This window comes from Borostomias antarcticus (assembly GCF_949987555.1).
Source record: "Borostomias antarcticus genome assembly, chromosome: 7".
Taxonomy (NCBI): domain Eukaryota; kingdom Metazoa; phylum Chordata; class Actinopteri; order Stomiiformes; family Stomiidae; genus Borostomias; species Borostomias antarcticus.
In genome coordinates, this window is record NC_140240.1 from 12336896 (window position 1) to 12358948 (window position 22053).

At 43.4% G+C, this 22053-nt stretch overlaps 1 protein-coding gene across 1 annotated transcript; it reads left to right on the top strand.

Annotated features, from left to right (window-relative positions):
• Window positions 1–1504: 1504 nt before the first annotated feature.
• On the top strand, window positions 1505–17475 carry slc5a8l (solute carrier family 5 member 8, like; the record flags this gene model as incomplete). Its single annotated transcript, XM_084441347.1, has 15 exons — window positions 1505–1858; window positions 12441–12506; window positions 12794–12845; window positions 13249–13316; window positions 13537–13691; window positions 13942–14082; window positions 14445–14574; window positions 14726–14814; window positions 14959–15071; window positions 15248–15315; window positions 15414–15500; window positions 15646–15839; window positions 16115–16227; window positions 17087–17172; window positions 17350–17475. 15 exons carry the CDS (start codon window positions 1505–1507, stop codon window positions 17473–17475), a joined length of 1842 nt encoding a protein of 613 aa, XP_084297473.1.
• Window positions 17476–22053: the final 4578 nt, after the last annotated feature.

Consider the following 22053-nt stretch of genomic DNA (forward strand, 5'->3'; position numbering starts at 1 on the left):
TTCTACCAGCCCAGATTGCTCAGAGATGTCAGCAAGTCAGCAGCTAGTCAGCAGCAGTTCAGCAGTTAGTTTCATGAGTTCCTCCAGCTCAGATGACAGAGCACACCATGGTTATGAGTAGTTGACGAAAACAGAGATCTTACAGTAAATGGGTAGTGCCTGTAGCCATCCAGCATTTAAACTTTTTCCACGTACCTATATCTGCATGTGTTTTCATTTGAAGTTAATTATTATTGAGGATTATCCCTCTCCTATTGCTGTGTGAAGTTGCAACTTTGAAGAAGGTCTGTTTTTGATTTGAATTGTTTCTCTGATACAAGTATATGTTTACTGCCAAGGACAAGATTTAGCTGAGCTTCTTCTTATTACATTGTTTCCTTACAATTGAACACTGCTGGAACAAGTCTTAACCCAGCTAGCAGGGAATGAACATTGGCAAACGTTCCCAACAAGTTCTGCTAATGTTTTCACATTCTTAGAACATTTTTAGAACAAAGGATTGCTACTGTAGCTGGGAAGTTGTTAACGGTGTCGGTGACATCAGAGTAACAGTGATACTCTACTGTTTCAATGGCTTTATCTTTATGATGTAGTAGGGTCTACCACAACTCACACTCAACCCTTACTCACCAGCAAAACCCAACCCAACTGTGGCTCTTTTCCTTGGCATACGGGGGCTTATCTTGAGGCGTATGTGTTCTAAGCCTCTACAGTTATCTCACAGCGGACTTTACTCATCCTATCATTTGGAAATTCAAATGTTGAGGAATCACACATAAATAGACAGGCATGCGTTGACAGCTAAATTCAGCACCACTCTCTTTTGAAGCCTACTGAATTTTGCAATCAGTTTTTATGATCTCAAGGCTGTGAATGACTTCAGTATCTTTTGTCCTTGAGAAATTATTAACTACATGTAAAGCGTCTTCATGGTCAGCCAATACCAACGGAGTGTTCTCCCAATCTTCTGTCAGTAGCCTGTTAGCTTTCTTGCGAACTGGAGGAAGTCTTCACTTGTGAAAACCCTCCAGAAGAAAGACAGACAAGGACGATTTAGAAATCACCATCCGGATTCTATGAGGACTCAATGAATTCTATTTGTGGATGTCTGTTGTGACAAGGGAATTAACTCATCTGGATAAATTTTTTCACTTGGCTCAATAATTGTTTAATGAAGGGTTCATTTTGTTGACCTAGACTTGCTAGACTTCATTTGGACAACTTGTCTTGGAAGTTATATATTGGTCTTACAGTAGAGCATTGGAATACATAATCATAAGCTTTTGAAAATGCACATCTTATGAAATAATTTTTTCTTGAGGAATAGTTACACCTGTGGTGCAATTCAAATCTTATTTTTCATCTAATATTGAATTGATCTTGTCGAGTGAATTTGACAAAGGAAGTCAACATTGCATAGCATCAGAGTAGTGCTGTTTACTGCAGTTAGATAGTAAAGGTGGGATAAGTGTTGACTCCTCAGGTGGTTCTGGACTTATTAACCATGGCAGGTACAGGGGGCCCCGTGGCATTCTTCTCTGTGTGGGACTATGTGGTGTTTGCTGGCACAGTCCTGGGGGCCGCAGGCATCGGCCTGTTCCAGGCAATCAGGGGACGCAAGGAGACTAGCAGTGAAGAGTTCCTTCTTGGAGGGCGCCAGATGACAGCGGTGCCGGTCGCCATGTCCCTCACCGCCAGCTTCATGTCTGGCATCACCGTGATCGGCACGCCGGCTGAGGCCTACCGCTATGGTGCCTCCTTCTGGATCTTTGGAATAGCCTACGTCTTTACGACCACCGTCACAGCTGAGATCTTCGTCCCACTGTTCTACCGACTGGGCATCACCAGCACCTACGAGGTAAGGGGGGAGGGCGGGGGGTGGGGGATGTTGGGCAGAGTAGGGGGGGGGCAGGAAGTTAAACACTTAGACAAAGAATTGTTCCAAAAGTTTCTTAGGTCGTACCTTGGTTCTTAGGTCGTACAGTGCATCCACAAAGTATTCACATCCCTTCACTTTTTCCACATTTTGTTGTTACAGCCTTATTCCAAATTGATTACATTTCTTTTTTTTTCTCAAAATTCTACACACAATACCCCATAATGGCAAAATGAGAAAAAGGTTGTTTTTTTATTACATTTTTGCACATGTATTAAAAGTAAAACACTCAAATATCACATGGGCATATGTATTCACTATGTACTCAATACTTTGTTGAAGCACCTTTGGCAGCAATAACAGCCTCAAGTCTTCTTGAGTATGAGGCTACAAGCTTGGCACACCAATTTTTGGGCAGTTTCTCCCATTCTTCTTTGCTGATCCTCTCAAGCTCCATCAGGGTTCAAGACTGGGCTCTGGCTGGACAACTCAAGGGCATTCACAGACTTGTCCCGAGGCCACTCTTTCATTATCTTAGCTGTGTGCTAAGGGTCGTCCTGTTACAAGGTGAACCTTCACCCCAGCCTGAGGTCTGTAGTGGAAATAAATCTGATCGAAAGTAAAGGATTTGCCAAGGTTCCCTCAAAGAGGTTAACTCTGATTTATTAAGAAAACATATGAGCGCAAGGACTTCAGGATAACGCACGTGAGTGGTTCATCCGACAGAAGTGAAACAGAAAGGTGTTGCACGGTCTTATATTCAAGCAATACACAGGTATGACGCTTCCAGGGATTTGATTGGCTAACCCATCTGTACACGTCATAATAAATGGCAGACGTCATCAACAATGGTCAAGAGTTAAGACACGTGATATTAGAAAGGGCAGTCAATCTTGAATTGGTTTCATGTAGGGACATGTTTTATGTAGGGACAATAGAACAATGGAAGGTTACTGAAAGTCTGGGGTGTGTCGACCTCCTGGACATGTCATCCTGTTATAAATGAGGTTAGCACAGCTAGGGGTTTTGTGTGAAAGGTTGAGGGAGGTAGAGTGAAACTGGGACAAGGCTGATGTTAACAATTTCTATGACAGGTCCAGAACACTCTCAAGGTCAAGGTCAACTTTATTTATAAAGCACGTTTAAAATCAACCGAAGTTGCACCAAAGTGCTGTACAATATATAAAATAAACTAAAACAAAAAACAGAATAAAGTGCACATAATCACAGAACAATAAAAGGACAGGACACAAAACAGGACAAGGGATGTAGGCTATCAGGCCTCAAAAGCCAGTGAAAACAAGTGCGTTTTAAGCTGAGACTTAAAGAGCCCTAGGTTCTGTGCATGTCTAATGTGTGGAGGGAGGCTGTTCCAGAGCTTTGGGCCAGCCACCGCAAAAGCTCGGTCACCCTTGGTCTTAAGTCTTGATCTAGGGACTGTTAAAAGAGTCTCGGAGGAGGACCTCAGGGTTCTAGATGTCGCCCGAACTTGAATCAGTTCAGCCAGATAGTGGGGGGCCAAACCATGTAGAGCCTTAAAAATAAACATTACGATTTTAAAATCAATCCTGAAGCGAACAGGAGTGATGTGGTCCCGCTTCTTGGTTCCAGTCAGGAGGCGCGCAGCAGCATTCTGGACCAATTGCAGGCGCCTCAGTGACCGCTGGTCAAGGCCCACATACAAGGCATTACAGTAGTCCAATCTTGAAGAAATAAAAGCATGGATGACTGTCTCCAGGTCCTTAAGAGAGAGGTACGGTTTCAGTTTGGATAAGAGCCTCAGCTGGAAAAAAGAGCCTTTAACCACAGAGCCAATTTGTCGCTCAAAATTAAAACCAGTATCAAAAGTGACACCAAGACTTTTAATAAAAGAGAGATTCTTGGCAGCGAGGGGCCCTAGATTGCTAACATGGCTGTCTTTATGACCAAACAAAATAACCTCGGTCTTCCCATCATTCAGACTAAGGAAGTTTAAGTCCATCCAGGTCTTGATGTCATTTAGCGCAGATGTTACAGGCTTAAAGGAATCCTTACAGTTCAATTTCAGGCGGAGGTACAGTTGGACATCGTCAGCATAGCAGTGGAAAGACACATTGTGTTTCCGTAGAATGGAACCCAGGGGCAGCATATATAAAGAAAATAATAAAGGGCCTAAGATGGATCCTTGGGGGACACCGCAGGTGAGGGGGGCCACACTAGAGGAGAACTCACCCAGCTGGACAGAGAAGCTCCTATCAGTCAGGTAAGACTGTAGGAACATGAGAGCCGCACCTTTAATGCCAGCACACTGTTCAAGGCGGGTAAGAAGGGTCTTGTGGTCCACAGTGTCAAAGGTCGGGGTCAGATCTAGTGTAACCAGGATAGCAGCACACCCAGAGTCGACAGTAAGAATACTATCATTAAAAATCCTTAAGAGATCCGTTTCAGTGCTATGAGCAATTCTAAAACCAGACTGGAACTTCTCATACACATCATTCATCGCTAAAAAAGAGTGCAACTGAATGGAAACAATCTTTTCCAGTATTTTGGACAAAAAAGGCAGTTTAGAGATGGGCCTAAAATTAGAGAGAACAGTTGGGTCAAGACTAGGCTTTTTGATTAGTGGCTGCACTATAGCATGTTTGAAGGAGGCTGGAAAGAAAAATGTACCCGGTTTTGGCTGCCTTCACAGCTCTCTGAAACTCCATTACACAGTCCTGCAGAATCCCGAACGAGACATGTAGCTTGTCCTTTTTCCACTTTCTCTCCGCACGCCTACAAGAGCGTCTGAGCGCACGGATAGAGTCAGTAATCCACGGTTCAGAGCGTGTCTTGGGACTTCTACTCCTCAAGGGGGCGACAGAGTCCAGTATAGAGGTGCAAGTGGAACTAAACAGCGCCACGAGCTCGTCCACACTGAGCGCACCAAGGCCATCCACATTCGAGAGGGTAGAGCCATCGACAGCTGCCGAGAAAAGCGCTGAGATGTCCGGGTTTATCACTCGAAAACGGCGCACAGGAGCACGTGAGGGGGCAACAGCACATGGGACAACAGCAGTGAATAGAACAGGCATGTGGTCAGAAATACAGGCGTTATCACAAATTTCATTTACACAGTGAAAGTGAAAGTGACAGTAAGGCCATGCGATAACACCAGGTCCAGCGTGTGGCCTTTATTATGCGTCGGTCCCGAGACCCACTGAGTGAGGCTGAAGGAATCAGTCAGAGCCAGGAAGTCTTTGGCCAGAGGACTGGATTCACAGCAGACATGGATGTTCATATCACCCGAAATCATAACGTGATCATAATCCACCATGACAGACAGAAAACTCTCAAACTCCTGGATAAAATCCTTGTTGTATTTAGGTGGGCGATATACAACCGCACACAGCAGAGGGGGAGATGCGTTTAGTTCAAAGAGTTGCAGCTCAAAGCTCGAGTAAATGACAGATGGAATCTGCCGACAATGAAAGCTGGACTTGAAAACACACGCAAGCCCACCACCTTTCCCAGTGGTCCGAGGGGTGCTGAGATACGTACAGTCGGGAGGGAGGAGTTCGGAGAATGGTATAGACTCACCAACGTGTAACCAAGTCTCGGTCAGGAACATAAAATCAAGCCCACGGGAAGTGAAAAAGTAATTTAGTTGGAACGTCTTATTCGCCAATGACCTGGCATTAATCAAAGCCATGGACAAGATCAAGTTGGGAGTCAGACTGGTCACAGCCCATCTTACTGGGCGCAGGTTATTGGGGACAAACCCATCAGCGCGGGCTCTCACCTGCCCGGACAGCGGTCCTGTTGTTCGGCTACACCAGCCAGAGGCAGCCGGCCCAGCGGCTGGAGCAGGTTTTCATCAAGGATCTCTCTACATTCATCTTTCCCTCCATCCTGACTAGTCTGCCAGTTCCTGCCACTGAAAAACATCCTCACAGAATGATGCTGCCACCACCATGCTTCATTGTAGGGGTGGTATTAGTCAGGTGATGATACCACCATGCTTCGTTGTAGGGATGGTATTAGTCAGGTGATGATACCACCATGCTTCATTGTAGGGGTGGTATTAGTCAGGTGATTATACCACCATGCTTCACTGTAGGGATGGTATTAGTCAGGTGATGATACCACCATGCTTCACTATGGCCGGGCATCCTATGAGAGACAGGGGAGGGGGGGTAATAATGAGTCACATGATCACACCATCTTCAGTCTAAAAAGCTGCTACATTATTATGAATAATTTTATAATAATAACAACAATTTCATATCAACTTACTATAAGTTTCCTCAGTAGCTCACTCTTCTCTGACACTTTGTCAATGACAGTGTCTGTGTCCAAAGCAACAAGAACGTCTTTTTCAGTGGCCATCAACATGAAGGCTTCCAATTTGCTGGCAGACAGGCTGCTCCTCAGTCTGCTTTTGATATATTTCAGTGTTGAGAATGACTTTTTTAACCTAGCCCCTTAGTAACAGTCCTGAAAGGAGCTAGGCTTACCAGTCAACTGGCTGGTAAATTATCCATTACCAATAGATTTTTAGCAGCTAGCCATTGGCTAGTAAATGGCTAGGGTTAATTTTGGACCATGGCCACACACAGCGTTAGCCTGCTCCTCTTTTTCTTCGAAGATATAACGTGAAGTAGCCCAGCAGCAGCAACACTGCTAGGCTAGGCCAGAATAGATAACGTAGTAATAGCGCTAGTGCTAATTGCCAAGCTAACGTGCTAACGTTAGCACTACTAGTACTGACGTTATCTGGCTGGCCTAGACAAACAGTGTTAACGCTAGCTAGCTCAAACGTAGCTAGCTACGACCCGATTTGCTTGGCAGGGAGGTGGGTAGCTAGATAATGCTAGCTAGCTGTACCTAGCTAATGCTAGCTGGCGCTAGCCAGCAGATAGCCGTCACCCATATTCATATTTAGCTATAGCTTTTTTAGCTTTCAGCTATATTTCCTTACCGTTTCAACTACACACTCCTCCTGCTCACTCTGTCCTTCCTCGGCCCTGTCATGTCTCTGTCCCTCCTCGGCCCTGTCATGTCTCTGTCCTTCCTCGGCCCTGTCGGTCTCTGTCCCTCCTCGGCCCTGTCATGTCTCTGTCCCTCCTCGGCTTCCCTGTCCTGCTCTCGGCCACCATGGCCACCAGCCACCTCTCCTTCAAGTTCGTGTTCAACATGGTGTTGCTGCACAACGTCGGCTGAGGCTGTAGACGTTGAAGCAGCCCCTGGCGCAAACATATCAGTAATTTTTGCACATGTTGCAGCATCCGCCTCAAGACTTTTAATCTTTTAAACTCGTAATTTCTCTGCGCCCCCCTTGCGCTTTGGTTTACTATACTTGTCCTTATCCATCTTTCTCCATCCACTGACTTTTGGCTCTCTAACGGCCCACGCAAATGACACCTGAAACTAACAGAGGGAGGGGTGGGGCCTACATATGATTGGGCCAGCCCAGTGTCAGTATAGAAAATGGACCAATGGGCCGCTGTCCCTGCTCTATGGGCCGTTCGTTAGCCCCCAAAGAATTTTTATTTTTTTTAGATCGGCCCACAAGTAGGTCCGGCCCACCGGGCATTTGCCCGGTACGCCACATGGCCAGTCCAGCCCTGCCGGTACCGCTGTTACGTGACAACCGCTCTCCGCAGTTTCAGTCAGTAAAAGTAACCCTGCATCAAGAGATAACTCTAGAAGATAAGTATAAACAAATATTTTTGTCTCTGAACTATCCATAACAGTCAAATAACATAAATAATAAATACATAAAATAAAAAATTACAAAGTGCAAAACAGCAGCATCCAACAGTTTTAGTTGTATCTATCAGCTAACAACTATGTATTTATCATCGTTCACTTAAAGTCCAGGTTAACCCAGTTCAAATTTTTGTTATGAGCTTCATACACCACAGGAAAACATGTCATTAACCACCCAGCCAAATCTGAGTGATTAAAAATGTCGCTAAGTATATAAAATAAGGCTTCAAAATCGGTTAAAAATCAGCAGCATTCTCTGGTCTGAGACCGTGGGGGCGTGTCTGCTGAAGGCACCGAAGCCACACCCAATTGCGTGGGGAGGGGGTGTGGAGGGAAGAACCTGTCAAATAGTACCGTTCTCTGGTCTGCATATTGTCACACTGGCACGCCGTCTCTTTTGTGGTAGGAAGGCACAGCTTTGTGAAAACAGAGAGGAGTTGAAATTACAGTTGTCTAATGAGTCAAACGCACAGATGCTTCCTCCTAACCTACCTCCTGACAAACAACACAGGTAAAACTGTAGCTACTCTATACCAACGCGCCAGTGTTACTGCCCTTAGATGCAAAATACAAAAACAGGCAACGAGGAATGTATGAGTCTGTCCCTATTTTCTCCCTGCCACCTCCGGACCCATTCCTATCCCTCCCAGGCGATCCTGTCGTCCCTTGGGATCAATGGAAAAAGTTGTTTAAAATGTACCTTTTAGTCACTGGCTTGAACAGCGCTGATAGCGCGAAGAAGCGTACACTACCGGAGTTGATAATCGGGACAGACTCATCCACTCTCGTTGGCAATGTTATGTGTGAGAATAACGAGCACTCGGCTTCAACTTTCCCGCAACATATCCAACAGAACTGGAATGTTCAGCCAGTAGCCGCCGAGCACCGCTTCACTGGGAGAGGGTGCGTCTTTCTCCAGCTGCAGCTGGTCTACCTAACCATCCCCCTCGCTCCCGCCTCCCGGTCTCCCGCTGGAGAAATATATTGTAACCATTACCGGTGAACCCATACGCACATCAGGTGCCACAAATATGGCAGGCAGTTTCTGTATAGTTAACGCTTATAGTCATAATATATCATCCGTAACGTTATTTGGTGGGTGGTCGCCTGGTCGGTGCTGCTAGCTATGTTAGCTAAGGTTATATACACACTCCCATCTGCAACAAACTACATCGCTAATGTTAGCTATAATTCCTCCTAAGATTACATATAATTCATCATAGCTGACATTACCACATAAATGTCAAGACACATATTTTGTATATTAACGTAGCAGTGTATTTTCCTATTGCTTACGTTACCTAGCTAACGTTATAACGTTAATTAGCTATAAGCACACAAGGCAGCGGTGTCGGCACCAAAGGTTGATGCGACAGGAGGAGAATGGAGGCCGGGGAGGGAGACAGTTGGCTCTGCCGAATTCACCAGGACCAGTCGTGAGTCCGTGAAACCCAAAAGCCTCATATTATAATTGCAGAAGCTTTCGGGAGTGAAATGTTTGCTGTAGAGGCGGGCGCTAGCGGTGACAGACTCCTCTGTAACACCATGGCTCTTCAAAAATGCTAACCATTTGCTTCTCATTTCAGCTTTACTCGGGAGTTGAAAGAAGGAGACCTTATCGTCCCATTCCTGCTGGCATCGAGGAAGGATGCATTTTCGTTTAGTTTTATGCATAGGCATTGCTAACTAAGAAAAACTAGCTAATTCTAGACTGCTGGTAAAAACTAGCTAATTCTAGACTCAAGATTGAGCAGGAGAACCGAAGATTCAAATCCGTTCTAGCTTTATATAGTGTTAGGGCGGGGATATGCTAAGAACACCTCTCTACGTCAACAAGTACCATTTTAAGCCCGCCCAGAAAATCCAGAAATCAAAATTGGTCAAAAACACAAAACTGGTCTAACTTCACAATTCAGTACTACACATGGTTCATCCCATTTTTACATGTTATCAGCAATGCATCACTAACACATAGAATGTGTTTTCAAGCAAATCTCTGATTTTGGTTAACTAGGACTTTAAAAGAGCCGGCACCGACCGACCCATCACTAGTTTACTCGCGGAGCTCCGTACCGGACCAAGATGGCGGCTGCATCTTTCGTCCGGCAGCAGCAATCAAATCCATAGACATATACACTAGACGCCGCATTGACGTTGATTTGACTGCTGCCGGACGAAAAATGCGGCATCTTGGTCCGGTACGGAGCTCCGCGAGTAAACTAGTGATGGGTCGGTCGCGAACGATATGGCTTTATGTGCCAACTTGAACACAGGATGGATGACTCTCTCAAACACATATTGACCTAAACACATCACATCACATTTTCCAGGTGTTATTTTCTCATGTCATGATTAATATGTGGTTGAATTTTTTAAATAAAGCCACAAAACATCAAAGCAATGTTTAGATCATTTAGTGAGCATATGAAACGTGTAACATATGTAGGCTAACCTAAATGTATATGTGGGTCATGGATGTATTAATAGAACTGGATACAGCCACTCCATTCACTGACCGCTATCAACAATGAAGCCCTATTGAACCGCGCCATCTTGGCAAATTTGTAGTCATTTGACCATTTCCGGTGACTTTTGTACTTGCGCAGTTGTGCTTTTCTGGTCTTCCGGTGACTTTTGTACTTGCGCAGCTGTGCTTTTCTGTCCTACGCGCGTCCACGGTCAACGTTGGCGTTGACCGCTTCTAGCTATCGCATGGCCGACTGGTGTAAGATGGATAGCCTAACGTTAGAGAGATAAATGTAGTCTATGGTTATGTTAATAAAGCTAACAATGATGTTGTAACATGCATGCAGCACTGCCGATCTGAACGATTGATTCATTATTACCATGGATCTGTATTGGGATTGATCAAGGTCGAGTGTGAAATAGCAGCCACGAACTCAGCGGGTTATCCGAGATGCGGTAGCAGCGGCCAAAGCTCCTGCTGGCGGGGAGTGAAGCTTTTCAACTCGCTTGTCACTGGCTCCCTGGAGGAATTAAGCCTGGCTGCAATAATGTTATCGCGAACGGAATGAATACTATCTACTAGCAAACAAAACATGTTCAGATATAATTAACCTGTTAAAACTAAGATGCCTGGATGAAAAAATAATTTCTCCAATGGGTATATTTTACAAAAACAGGTTAATATGCAAGCCGGTTTTCATTGCTAAATCAAAGCGGGGAGAGCCGGGAACGTGCGTGGACGCGCGTAGGACAGAAAAGCACAACTGCTCAAGTACAAAAGTCACCGGAAATAGCAAAATGACTACAAATCTAGCCAAGATGGCGCGGTTCAATAGGCCTTCACTTTAGATTTTGAATCCTGGGGGCTTGATGTGGGTGGAGCTACCAGTAAAATAGGGAGTGAAAGTAATATCATCGCCCCCTAGTGGTAGCGTTCCTAATGCCGAGAGAATGAATGGGATTTCTCATAGACACGTCTTTTGAAAAATTATATCTTGGTCGACACCGAAAAGTTAGTAGAATGCCTTAAATGGCAAATACTTGGAGACAAACTTTATTGATTCTGGTGATCATAGTTGATTTTCAATCACAATCCGAATTATGAAAATATTTTTCTTAAATTCCATTGACTTTGACTGGAGGAATGGAGCAATTTCGAAAATTTGAAAGAAGGCGAAATACTGTTTGAAATTCTCACAGTTGGTAGATTATTAATGTAAAAACACACAAGTTTTTGTTTTGATAACTTCGCTGAAATGGTTTCGTAGTGAATATTAGAAAATCTGGTCTATGGGAGTTTACATTGAAACTCCTCTCCAATAGGAACAAATCCGCTAGGGGCGCATGTTTTTACTTTCCCTCCCTATTTTAGGCTAACATAAAGTCTGCGGATGTCAGAAAACATTTTGAAGCCAAATTTATTCAACCAAAGGTCAACAAAAAACACACAAAGAATAATGTAAATTTAAAAAAAAAAAAAAGAAATAATAGAAGTAGCCTACTGTAAAAAAAACAAAAGAAACAAATTGTACATTTGTGTTCATTAGGCCTGTAAGCTTTATGAGCAAAAAAGAAAAATGCTATCCAATAGCCTACACAATTTCATAATTCCATTGTGTCTATATTTGTTGTACTTTTATATTCTACATATTTAACATTTACAGTAGTAGGAAATTATGAGTTGTGAGCTCATGAGCTAACTGGCTATCACAGTCTTATTGTGCTGGATTAGCATTGGAAGCATTGGAACTGATGTGTCCAGGTGACAAGACCTACAGTATCTTAATTTATCAGACATTATTTAGTGTAATTTCAGTTCACAGCTATTTTGGTGGCATGGCTAGCTGATTCCCTCCTACTAACCAGTCCTTAATAGAAACAAGCCAGCCCTGCCAAAAGCCAGGCTTGACCTGGCCTGGTTTCTAAGAGAGCAGGGTTTCAATTAGAGGCTGGGTGAGAGAGGTAGCTATTAGGTTATTAGTGATTAATTAATGGTCAAGATGTGATAAGTGGATGTCTAGTGTTTGATCTTCTGTACTTCTTTGTTCTATTGTTCCTGATGGACTAAGGACTGATGATGATCCAGGAAGGGTGTAATCTGTACCTTACACTTTATACGACAACATACAGTAAAGGTCAAAAGCATGTGACCAGATACAATATATTCTCTTTTTTAGCTCCACATCAGAACAGTCATGCACTGCATATGACAGAAGTTCAGATTAGACATGTGCTCGACAAGTGATTCAGCATTGTTTATTGTTTATTGTTTATTGTAATTCACTTCTGAGAATATGAGTGAAAGCAATCAATGGTGCAGAAAGCCAGAACCTATAATGAGTGACTGAGATGTTCTTCTCCTTTCTAGTATCTGGAGATGCGCTTCAACAAGCTGATCCGGGTGATCGGGACAACTATGTATATCATACAAACGGTAAATACAGACGTCAACAACGTTAAAAGATTTACAGCAAGAGGCTCAATATCTAGCTTCAATATCAACATGAAAATGCCGTAGACAATCTTTCCTAAAACATAGTGGACATGAGATGATAATGGAAACTTGGCCACATAACACCTGAATGAATCATATGAACATCTGCCCCTTTTCCTTGTTTGTGTACATTTCTGTTCTCTGAAGACATTTGAGACCACTCATTAATGGGTATCATTCCATGTGTGTATCTACATCCAATCGGCTAATGGTTGTGTCTGTTCCAGGTCTTGTACACTGGGATGGTCATCTATGCACCGGCTCTAGCACTCAACCAAAGTAAGGACTTATGAAATGTTGGACTCTGTAATGCTGCTACCTGGTCAGAACTCGTGGTATAATTTTGTTAGTGAGTTTCCAGACCACATAGAAAAGTGGTCTGAAATGGCCTGGCTGGAAACTTGTTATTAAATTTCTCCAACCACTATCATTAGTCTGAATGGTAAAACAGTATAATAAAAAATAAAATAATAATAAAATAATAATAATAATATCAGGATGGTTTACCAGGCTAGGTCTGCAGATCCTGAATTCTGTTATCAGCACCCTGCTGTGTACAGAGACTTTGTATCACAATCGGCTGAATCAACAGATTCAAATCAGATTAGGTAAAGAGACTCAGGTGGAGCAGCAGCTGCATGTGGTTGACAGGAAGTGAAGTAGGATCGATGTTGTCTCTCAGTCACAGGGCTGGATCTGTGGGGCGTCCTGGTGGCTACAGGTGTGGTGTGCATCATCTACTGCACTCTGGTCAGTACTGTACAACATCTCTGTTTTTTCTCTCTCTTCGTGAAGAACATTGTGCTGCAACTATGCAGATAAATTTCCTATATACTGCAAATTAGGATTGACTGATTTATAGATTGATTGACTGATTAATTGGTTGATAGATTGCTCAATCATGCTAGGACAATACAGATTGCATATTGTCCCGTCAGGAGTGGCACCTCATTGGTGTGTGTGTTTCCAGGGCGGTCTGAAGGCAGTGATCTGGACTGACGTGCTGCAGATGGTGATCATGCTAGCAGGCTTCGTAGCCGTCATCGTCCGGGGGGCTGTGATCCAGGGGGGCCTGGGAAAGATCTGGGACGACTGTTTCAAGGGGGGACGACTTGAAGCGTTCGAGTAAGTAGGCTACATACACCACTGAAAAAAAGGATGCTATGATCGATATGTTCCATGACTGAATAAAAGTTACAAGTGATGTCACTAATCTGCACATACATCTGAGGACAGCTCCAATCTACTGTATGCTGTCATGAATTGAATTAGAACACTGGAAGATGGCTCTATCCTCATTGGCTCTGAGCAAAATCAACCAGTCAGTCCACACACCTTCTGTATTTCTCTGTAAGCGTCTGTCCTTGTCTCACAGCTTTGATCCAGACCCTCTGAAGCGACACACCTTCTGGACTATCGTGGTTGGTGGCAGCGTGATGTGGACGTCCATCTATGCCATCAACCAATCACAGGTGCAGCGATACATCTCCTGCAAGACCATGACTCAAGCCAAGCTGTGAGTAAGGTGGCATTCCTGTCACCTGAGATTAAAGTTGAGATGTGAGCAAAGTAATTTCAGAACGTTTCTTAGTTCTATCTCTCTCTAGCAATGTCACGCACATGTCCTTTTAATGGAACTTTTTATCTAAGGCATTTTATGTTTTTATATCAGTGTGGTTTCAGTGGCAAAAGCATGTTATATTTTACCAGTGTTGTTTTAGTGGCAATAGAATGTTAACTTTTTTTATGAGATGTCCGAGACAATTCTGTTTTCACGCTGATGCTTGATAAAGGTTTTCCTGCATCTGAATCATCCAGTCTCTGCATGGTCTCGTGTCAATGATGGACAATAAAGTTTTGTGTTCCTGAATCCCCCAGGTCCTTGTATCTGAACATGGTGGGCCTTTGGCTGACGGTGAGCCTGGCTGTGTTCTCTGGCCTCACCATGTATTCCATCTACAAGGACTGTGACCCTCTCACCAACGGAGACGTTGGGGCGCTGGACCAGGTTAGTAGGTTAGAGTTACAACCCTCCATACTGTACATACGCATGAACCTCACTATACAAAACGACATAGTACGGCAGTTATCAAACCTCCAATCTGAAGGGTGTATTTTTTCCGTGCGTGTGTGTGTGTGTGCGTGTGCATGTGATCAAGCTGCTTCCATACCTGGTGATGGACATCCTTGCAGCCTATCCTGGAGTGCCTGGCCTGTTTGTGGCTGCGGCCTACAGTGGAACACTCAGGTAAAACCTCCCTGTACCAAAGACACGTTTACAAACAACTCTTATAGCTGTTCACCTGTCGATGAACACCTTCTCTATGTTGAACTACATACTGTACTTGCTGATGGAAGGCACTGTCTGTATGTCCCCACCTCCCTGTTCAAGCACTGTGTCGTCTAGCATCAATGCCCTGGTGGCTGTTACTGTGGAAGACTTTGTCAAGCCTGTGTGGAAAAACCTGACGGAGAAACAGGTGTCCTGGATTAACATGGGACTGAGTAAGTGTCAGAGGACAGGGAACAGCAGTTGTCGGCCATACTTGGAAGGACTCCTGTAGAAGGATCTACTTTAGACAATGTACTTTTTTTCCCATGATGCTTGGGAATTATTGGAACGTACAGTATTTGTAGAAACGTTGCAAATATGATTGTGAATATGTTCTGATCCAATACAGGTGTGTTCTTTGGGGCACTGTGCATAGCGATGGCTGCTGTGGCTTCCTTGATGGGCAACATTCTGCAGGTATAACTGAACTTCCAATCCAATGTGGCTCTATAGCGCCCCCTGCTGTCTGTCGGTTTGTCATCACCCTGGTCCCTGACGTGGTGTCCTCTTCTCAGGCGGCCCTGTCTGTGTTCGGAATGATCAGCGGACCACTCCTCGGCCTGTACCTATTGGGAATGTTCTTCCGCACAACAAACTCGAAAGTAAGCACTCCTTTTTATTATAAGAACAACAAAAAAAGTGTCTTCATTCATCAACATCTGGAACACTGTAAATACAAACCTCACAGCATTATGAAAGTTAGAAACAAGACTGTTTTGAAATACAGTTCTGCTGCTTGCCTTACAGGGGGGACTTTCAGGGTTGATACTCGGGCTGATCTTGACGCTGTGGGTGGGGATTGGCAGCCAGATCTACCCTCCCACAGCTGAGAAGACCAACCCCCTCCCACTCAGCACAGCCGGCTGTAACAGCACAGCCGGCCTCAACTTCACTACGACGGCCCCGTGGACCAGCGCGGTCACACTCACCCCTCTGCCAGGGTGAGTCAGCTTGGAATCGGTTTCTGTAAGATATTTTTATAGTTATGCTCACTGAATCTGCTAGTGAATATTTAACCTACAAGTGAATATAACCTACTGCGGATAAAACGCCAAGTACATCTCAAACACTCACTCGCTAGTACACAGACAGATACTCAAACACACACACACACACACACACACACACACAGTTTCAATGTTTGGGTTTTATAGTATCATGTTAGACATAGATATGTGGCGACAGTTATAAACTTGCTCTTGTCCTCTTGCTCTAGTGGTGAGAGGCCATTTCTGGCAGACACATGGTACTCTCTATCCTACCTGTACTTCTGTCCCCTGGGCATTCTGGTGACCATGATCACGGGCCTGCTGGTGAGCACCATCACAGGTGAGCCATCCATCGGCCTTCACCCGCCACCCCCGATGACATAGAGCCTGGATTCAGCCCCTGAATATGAATTTTCTAAATCTGACTCAAGGTCTGGAAAGGCTCTCGTCTAGAGTGATCTCTTGGTTGGAATTCCAACCAGGCCAATCAGTATTCTTTGAATTAAACTGCACAACTTGATTGGTTAGGGGATGAACTAATCGCTGAGGACTCCCTCGGCAACGCCCATAGCAGAAAACGGCTGCAATGGGAGCCTGTTCAGACTGAATAGTGAAGTAACACGAAATGGGAATTCAGTCTCAAGAGTTAGGCTGATTCAATCTCAAGAGTTAGGCTGATTCAGTCTCAAATGTTAGGCTGAATCAGTCTCAAGAGTTAGGCTGAATCAATCTCAAGAGTTAGGCTGATTCAGTCTCAAGAGTTAGGCTGATTCAGTCTCAAGAGTTAGGCTGATTCAGTCTCAAGAGTTAGGCTGATTCAGTCTCAAGAGTTAGGCTGAATCAGTCTCAAGAGTTAGGCTGAATCAGTCTCAAGAGTTAGGATAATTCAGTCTCAAGAGTTAGGCTGATTCAGTCTCAAGAGTTAGGCTGATTCAGTCTCAAGAGTTAGGCTGAATCAGTCTCATGAAGTTAGGCTGATTCAGTCTCAAGAGTTAGTCTGAATCCGTCTCAAGAGTTAGGCTGAATCAGTCTCAAGGGTTAGGCTGAATCAATCTTAAGAGTTAGGCTGATTCAGTCTCAAGAGTTAGGCTGATTCAGTCTCAAGAGTTAGGCTAATTCAGTCTCGAGTCAGGCAATGACATACGTAGGCTGGGAGACCAGCCTGTGTGTGTGTATATATCTGTGCTCTGTCTGTTCAGGTGGCTGTAAGCAGGAGAAGCTGCGGTCTGATCTGTTTGTGAGGAAGAGTGATCTGATCTGCTTCAGCCATGGCAGAGAAACCCAGGTAACAGTGAAGCCTCCTTTCTCAGGTTCAGGTCACAGGCCTGCGCACGAGCGGTTCAAACCCTCTCACAACAGTGGAGCGTTATGTACATCCTACCAGATCTGGTTGTTCTTTTGCTTAAGGATAATGATCTGAATAATTACTAAAAGCTCTACTTGTGTTCTCTGTCCCACACAGGAGTCAGAACCTGAGCGGACAAGGAAGGCTGGGTTGGACCTGAAGAATGGTGTGGAGAACCGAGGGTTTGATGTCTCCCAGCCTGATGTAACGGACAGAGACGCGGAGAAGGTCACAAAAATGTGATGATGATGATGCCACCACCACCACACCACATCAACACACAATGTCAACCAATTGCAGGACAGAAACTGCTCCCTCATTTCTGTTATGCAGGACTTGATTCTCACAGCACTTTTTGGAAGATAAAGACTCTTTGAACAATGTGTTTGATTTAAATATTTTCACTGAAATTTCAATGTAATTTTCTTGTACACTGTATTTTATTTATGCCAAAGCAAACATTTGCCTGTGTAGCCTATATGAAGCATTCGCTACAATATTATAATAACATGTCTTGTGTGTTTCACAAACGCGACATATATATCATTTTAATTTTGTGGATATTAAAGTTGTGCCAATAAACCACTCGTGCTGTTGCTGTGATTATTTTCTTAACTCTGGCCACTGTGTCTCCATGTTTTTACATGTTCATAAACTTTTGTTGCAAGAGAATTGAGCAATACAACAACCTCTAAGATTAGATGTTTTAGATTGCAGACATAATCACACAAAGCAAATTACTTTTCTCCCTCCTCAACTCTTGGTCTAGTAATAGTCAGCACACTTCCTTTGTAATGACTTCTTAGCAAAAGTTCAGCAATGTTGACTGAAAACACAGAGAGAGAAGGCTAAGCTGTAATAATCTTGTCTCCTTGGCAATGTTCACAATAGGTGGAAGTTGACAAAGAAGTTCCCCGCCCACTTCTCTCCTCTGTGTCATGAGGACAAGCCTATTGCTGTGTGGTCAACAGGGAGTGGAGGTGCTTTCAGCCATGGGAGGGGGGAATAACCGCCGGGCAGTTCCTGGTTTCACTCTTATCAGGACGAAAGAATAATAAGGTGAGCAAAAACCCTCTTCCTTCAAATGTCGGCTGTGAAACTTAACCGCCAGGGCATTAAGAAAGATCTAATGAGAAGACAAAGATGGTTAATTTTGTATAAAGGTTGTATAACTTTATATATCTAGTTGCCGTCTCCAAACATATCAAAGGACAGTTGCAGTCGATTTGTTTGTTCGGGTTCTTTTGATAAGAGACTTATGTACTACCGTTTATCATGCTCATGTTCCAGGGGGCTAAAATGAACAGATCTTGGGTCATATCTGCTTGCCATGACTGTGTCAAATGCCTATTCTCTGTAACCTTTCTAAATACAAAGCCAAGTGTGCCCATCATGGGCTTTACAAGGGGAACACAGGAGTCCTGGGGGGATCCTCTTCCTGGTCTAAGACAAACATTTCAAGGATCATATTCAGTGTTTGCTCTTGTAACATAGCATAATCTATTATCTGTATTCAATAGGGGGGATTGATGAGGAGAGGACACAGATTGGTCATGGATGCCAGGTTTTCTCTGCCTCTGGCCTGCTGTCTTTTGGCTGTTTCCCTGGCCTCAACAGCAGCCAAGCTTTCAGAGAGAGAAGGCACTTCTACAACAACCAATCCCATCCGTTTGATTGGTGCAAATACAACCACAGTGGCTGAAATCTCAAATCAGACTAACAGCACTGCCATGGCAGCATCATTAAATGTCACCACCATCAAGGGGATGGTGTCTACGGCAATTGATTTCACCACAAGCGTCAATAGTGGGGAAACTTTATCTCATGACTCTGCCCAGGAGAGGTCAACACTCGCGACCCCCACAGCAGCACTGACAGAGAGTACAAACACGTTCCAAACCTCCCAGCAAACTCCCACCTTGACCCCTGTAACTGATACAACATCTGTGACAAACACTGTCCCAGGCATCCTTCCTAGCACAGAGCCGAACACAAAAGTGACAATTACAATGGTGACTCTGAACAGTACCTCAAACACTCCACCGTCCATCCATCAGTCAACTGAAGATTCTCATCACACCACCAATGCCACCTCATGGACATCAATGACTGACACAATGAATAAGGCCAAAACGGGTAGGACCAATTGCTAGATTTGGTCAATTACTGTGAAAACAAAACCATATTGAAGAAAGTTTCAACTCATCGCTTGATTTCTCTCCTTGATTATTGAAACAGGACTGGGATTGGATGATTCAGAGAAGATCTTGACTGCTATCTTCAGCGGTGCGCTGGGAGTGTTTGTGTTGGGGTTGGTTATACTCAAGATCATTAGATGCAAACAGAGGAGAGAGCAGTACTCACATCAACCTCTCAGTGAGAACAATGGTAGGGAATACACACATACTGTTCACATACTGTACTGTGCATTCACTCTTCTGCTTTGTATTATCTTTCCTTTTGTTTGGCTAGCTTAATAGACACTATCTACTGTACGACGCACACTGTGAGAGTACTGTACACAATCCTCACTATTCGAGCAACACATGAATGTGGTTCATCACATACTGTACAAGCTGATTAACGGTGCAATGTTTTTGTTTTAAGTAGATGGATTCCTAACAGAGGATGACACACTTGTCATATCGGGGGGACTCTACGACGGCCACAACATCTATGATCCCTCCACAACAACCGAGGACGACTTTAATACTGTTCACTCCCAGCCAACACTCTTCCGCCTAGAGTTCTTAAGTGAAGAACAATGATCATATTTACAGAGGGAAATCACCTTGCTTGCACGGTTTAATTTTTTTTATCTGAGGGAATAATCAAAAGTCAATGCATATTAGTAGCTTTTATGGATGGAAATCTAACTTGGTTAAGTTAGAGAATCAAGAGAACACGCGAGTGGTCGATTCAAGCTGGGTTCAAACAGACAATAGTTTTATTCTAAAAGAACGATTTGCTAATTGGATTCTGAAACAGGAAGCGTTTCCCTCATCAGAATGGTTGGACTGAAGGATCGTGGGACATTTTATAGCATGGTAGAGGGAGTCACATGCACTCAGGGACAAAGGGTAAGGGGAGGTGATGTCACAGAGCAAAGGGTGTTTTCTAAACAGACTGATTTCAATGGAATAGGATTATGAAAGAGGTTTCACAGTGGTTGTAAAACAATGAACAGAGAAGATCAATCAAATAGGAATTCAATCAACTAGGAAGATCAATCACAATAGGAAGATTCAATCACATAGGGACACAGAAAGGGGATAACACATTGTTGAGACTGGAATTTCATTAACACTGTCTGCTAACTTTACTCAAAATAATGAGTGTGATTATTTTCTTAAACATAATTTTAATTGACATTGAATACTGTATACAGGGTTTTTACACCTTTTCCTAAGCGGAATTCAAGCCCTTTTCAAGCATTTTCCAGGTGCAGTTTCAAGTTCCAGCACCAAACAAACTATGATAAATTAAATATTTACTCAAAATGATAATTTCACTTCTTCACACACTTCACACTTCATCACATTAAATCAGATGCTATAGTACTATAAACAAAAGACTTAGCATCCTACATAACCTGGCTGAGCCAATCACTTCAAACAACCACCAGACAAAACTTACATTTCAATAAAGACTTTACTGATAATAGGCAAAATAAGAGCACAGTAAGAACCGGGTAAGTACCCCGTAAGACATAGGTAAGACATGGGTAAGACAGTTTAAAACACAGGTAAAACACGGGCTGTATTATAAAGCGTTACTGCACAGTAGCCAACTGCTATAAAGATACCTGCTCTAGGTGTAGCTGACCCAACCATGTTTGTCTGGGAAAGGGCAAGTTACCTCCCTGTCAAAACGTTTACTGCTTTAACCCTGTAAAAAAAAAAGCCACTGTACAGTATAGGACTTGAATAGCTATACTGCAAATTGTTCTGCGCTTGCCAAGATTTACTATCTTAGATTTAGAAATTATTATTATTATTGTTTTAAAAGTAATTTACTAGTTTATATCTTATTTCTAGACTCAAACCAGCTTATTTTAAGACTTCTTATCAAGTAAAATGATCTTGCTGCATGGACAGATAATTTCACTAGGATTAAGTAATTTCTCCTCAAATTATTATTTATCTTTTTTGCAGTGTAGCTACAGTAACTTACGTACAACAAAACATCTGGAGCTTAGCAAGAGTTTCAGGCCAAATCTGAATGGCTGGTTATATTTGCCAATTGAGGAAATTTAAATAACTTCAACAACTGCAACTTCTTCATGAATCCTCCACTTTCCTCAACAATTTACCAAGGTTTGACAGCAGATACTGTATAGAGTATGTCCTGCTGAATTGACTCTGGGAGGCACCATCAACTTGAAGTTGAATGCTGTCTCTCTCCACCAGTCAGAAAGCTTACTCCTAACAAACATGCAACATTGTAACTAATATTGATATCAGTTATAGTAGTTTCAAAATGTTTATTTAAAAATGTTTAACATTTTTAACGATTTGACAGTGTACTATTGCTATTTTGTATGTTCTACTGCAATTTGAAATCCCCATGAAAATATGAACGAGCTCTGAAAAGGAACAATGAGAAGAATGCATTTAATAGGTTACTCATCATCAATACTGTACACTGAAACTGTAGGCCCTACACTGCATGGGTGGATTCGCTCATGTCATATCAAGTCCCACTCAAGACCATTGAGAATCCTTTTCTGTCATGGCTCAGCTTTTGGAATCTCATTGGTGACAGGAATAATATGAGCAAAGGGGTTCTAAACCTCAGAATGACCAATTTTGAAATTATCAC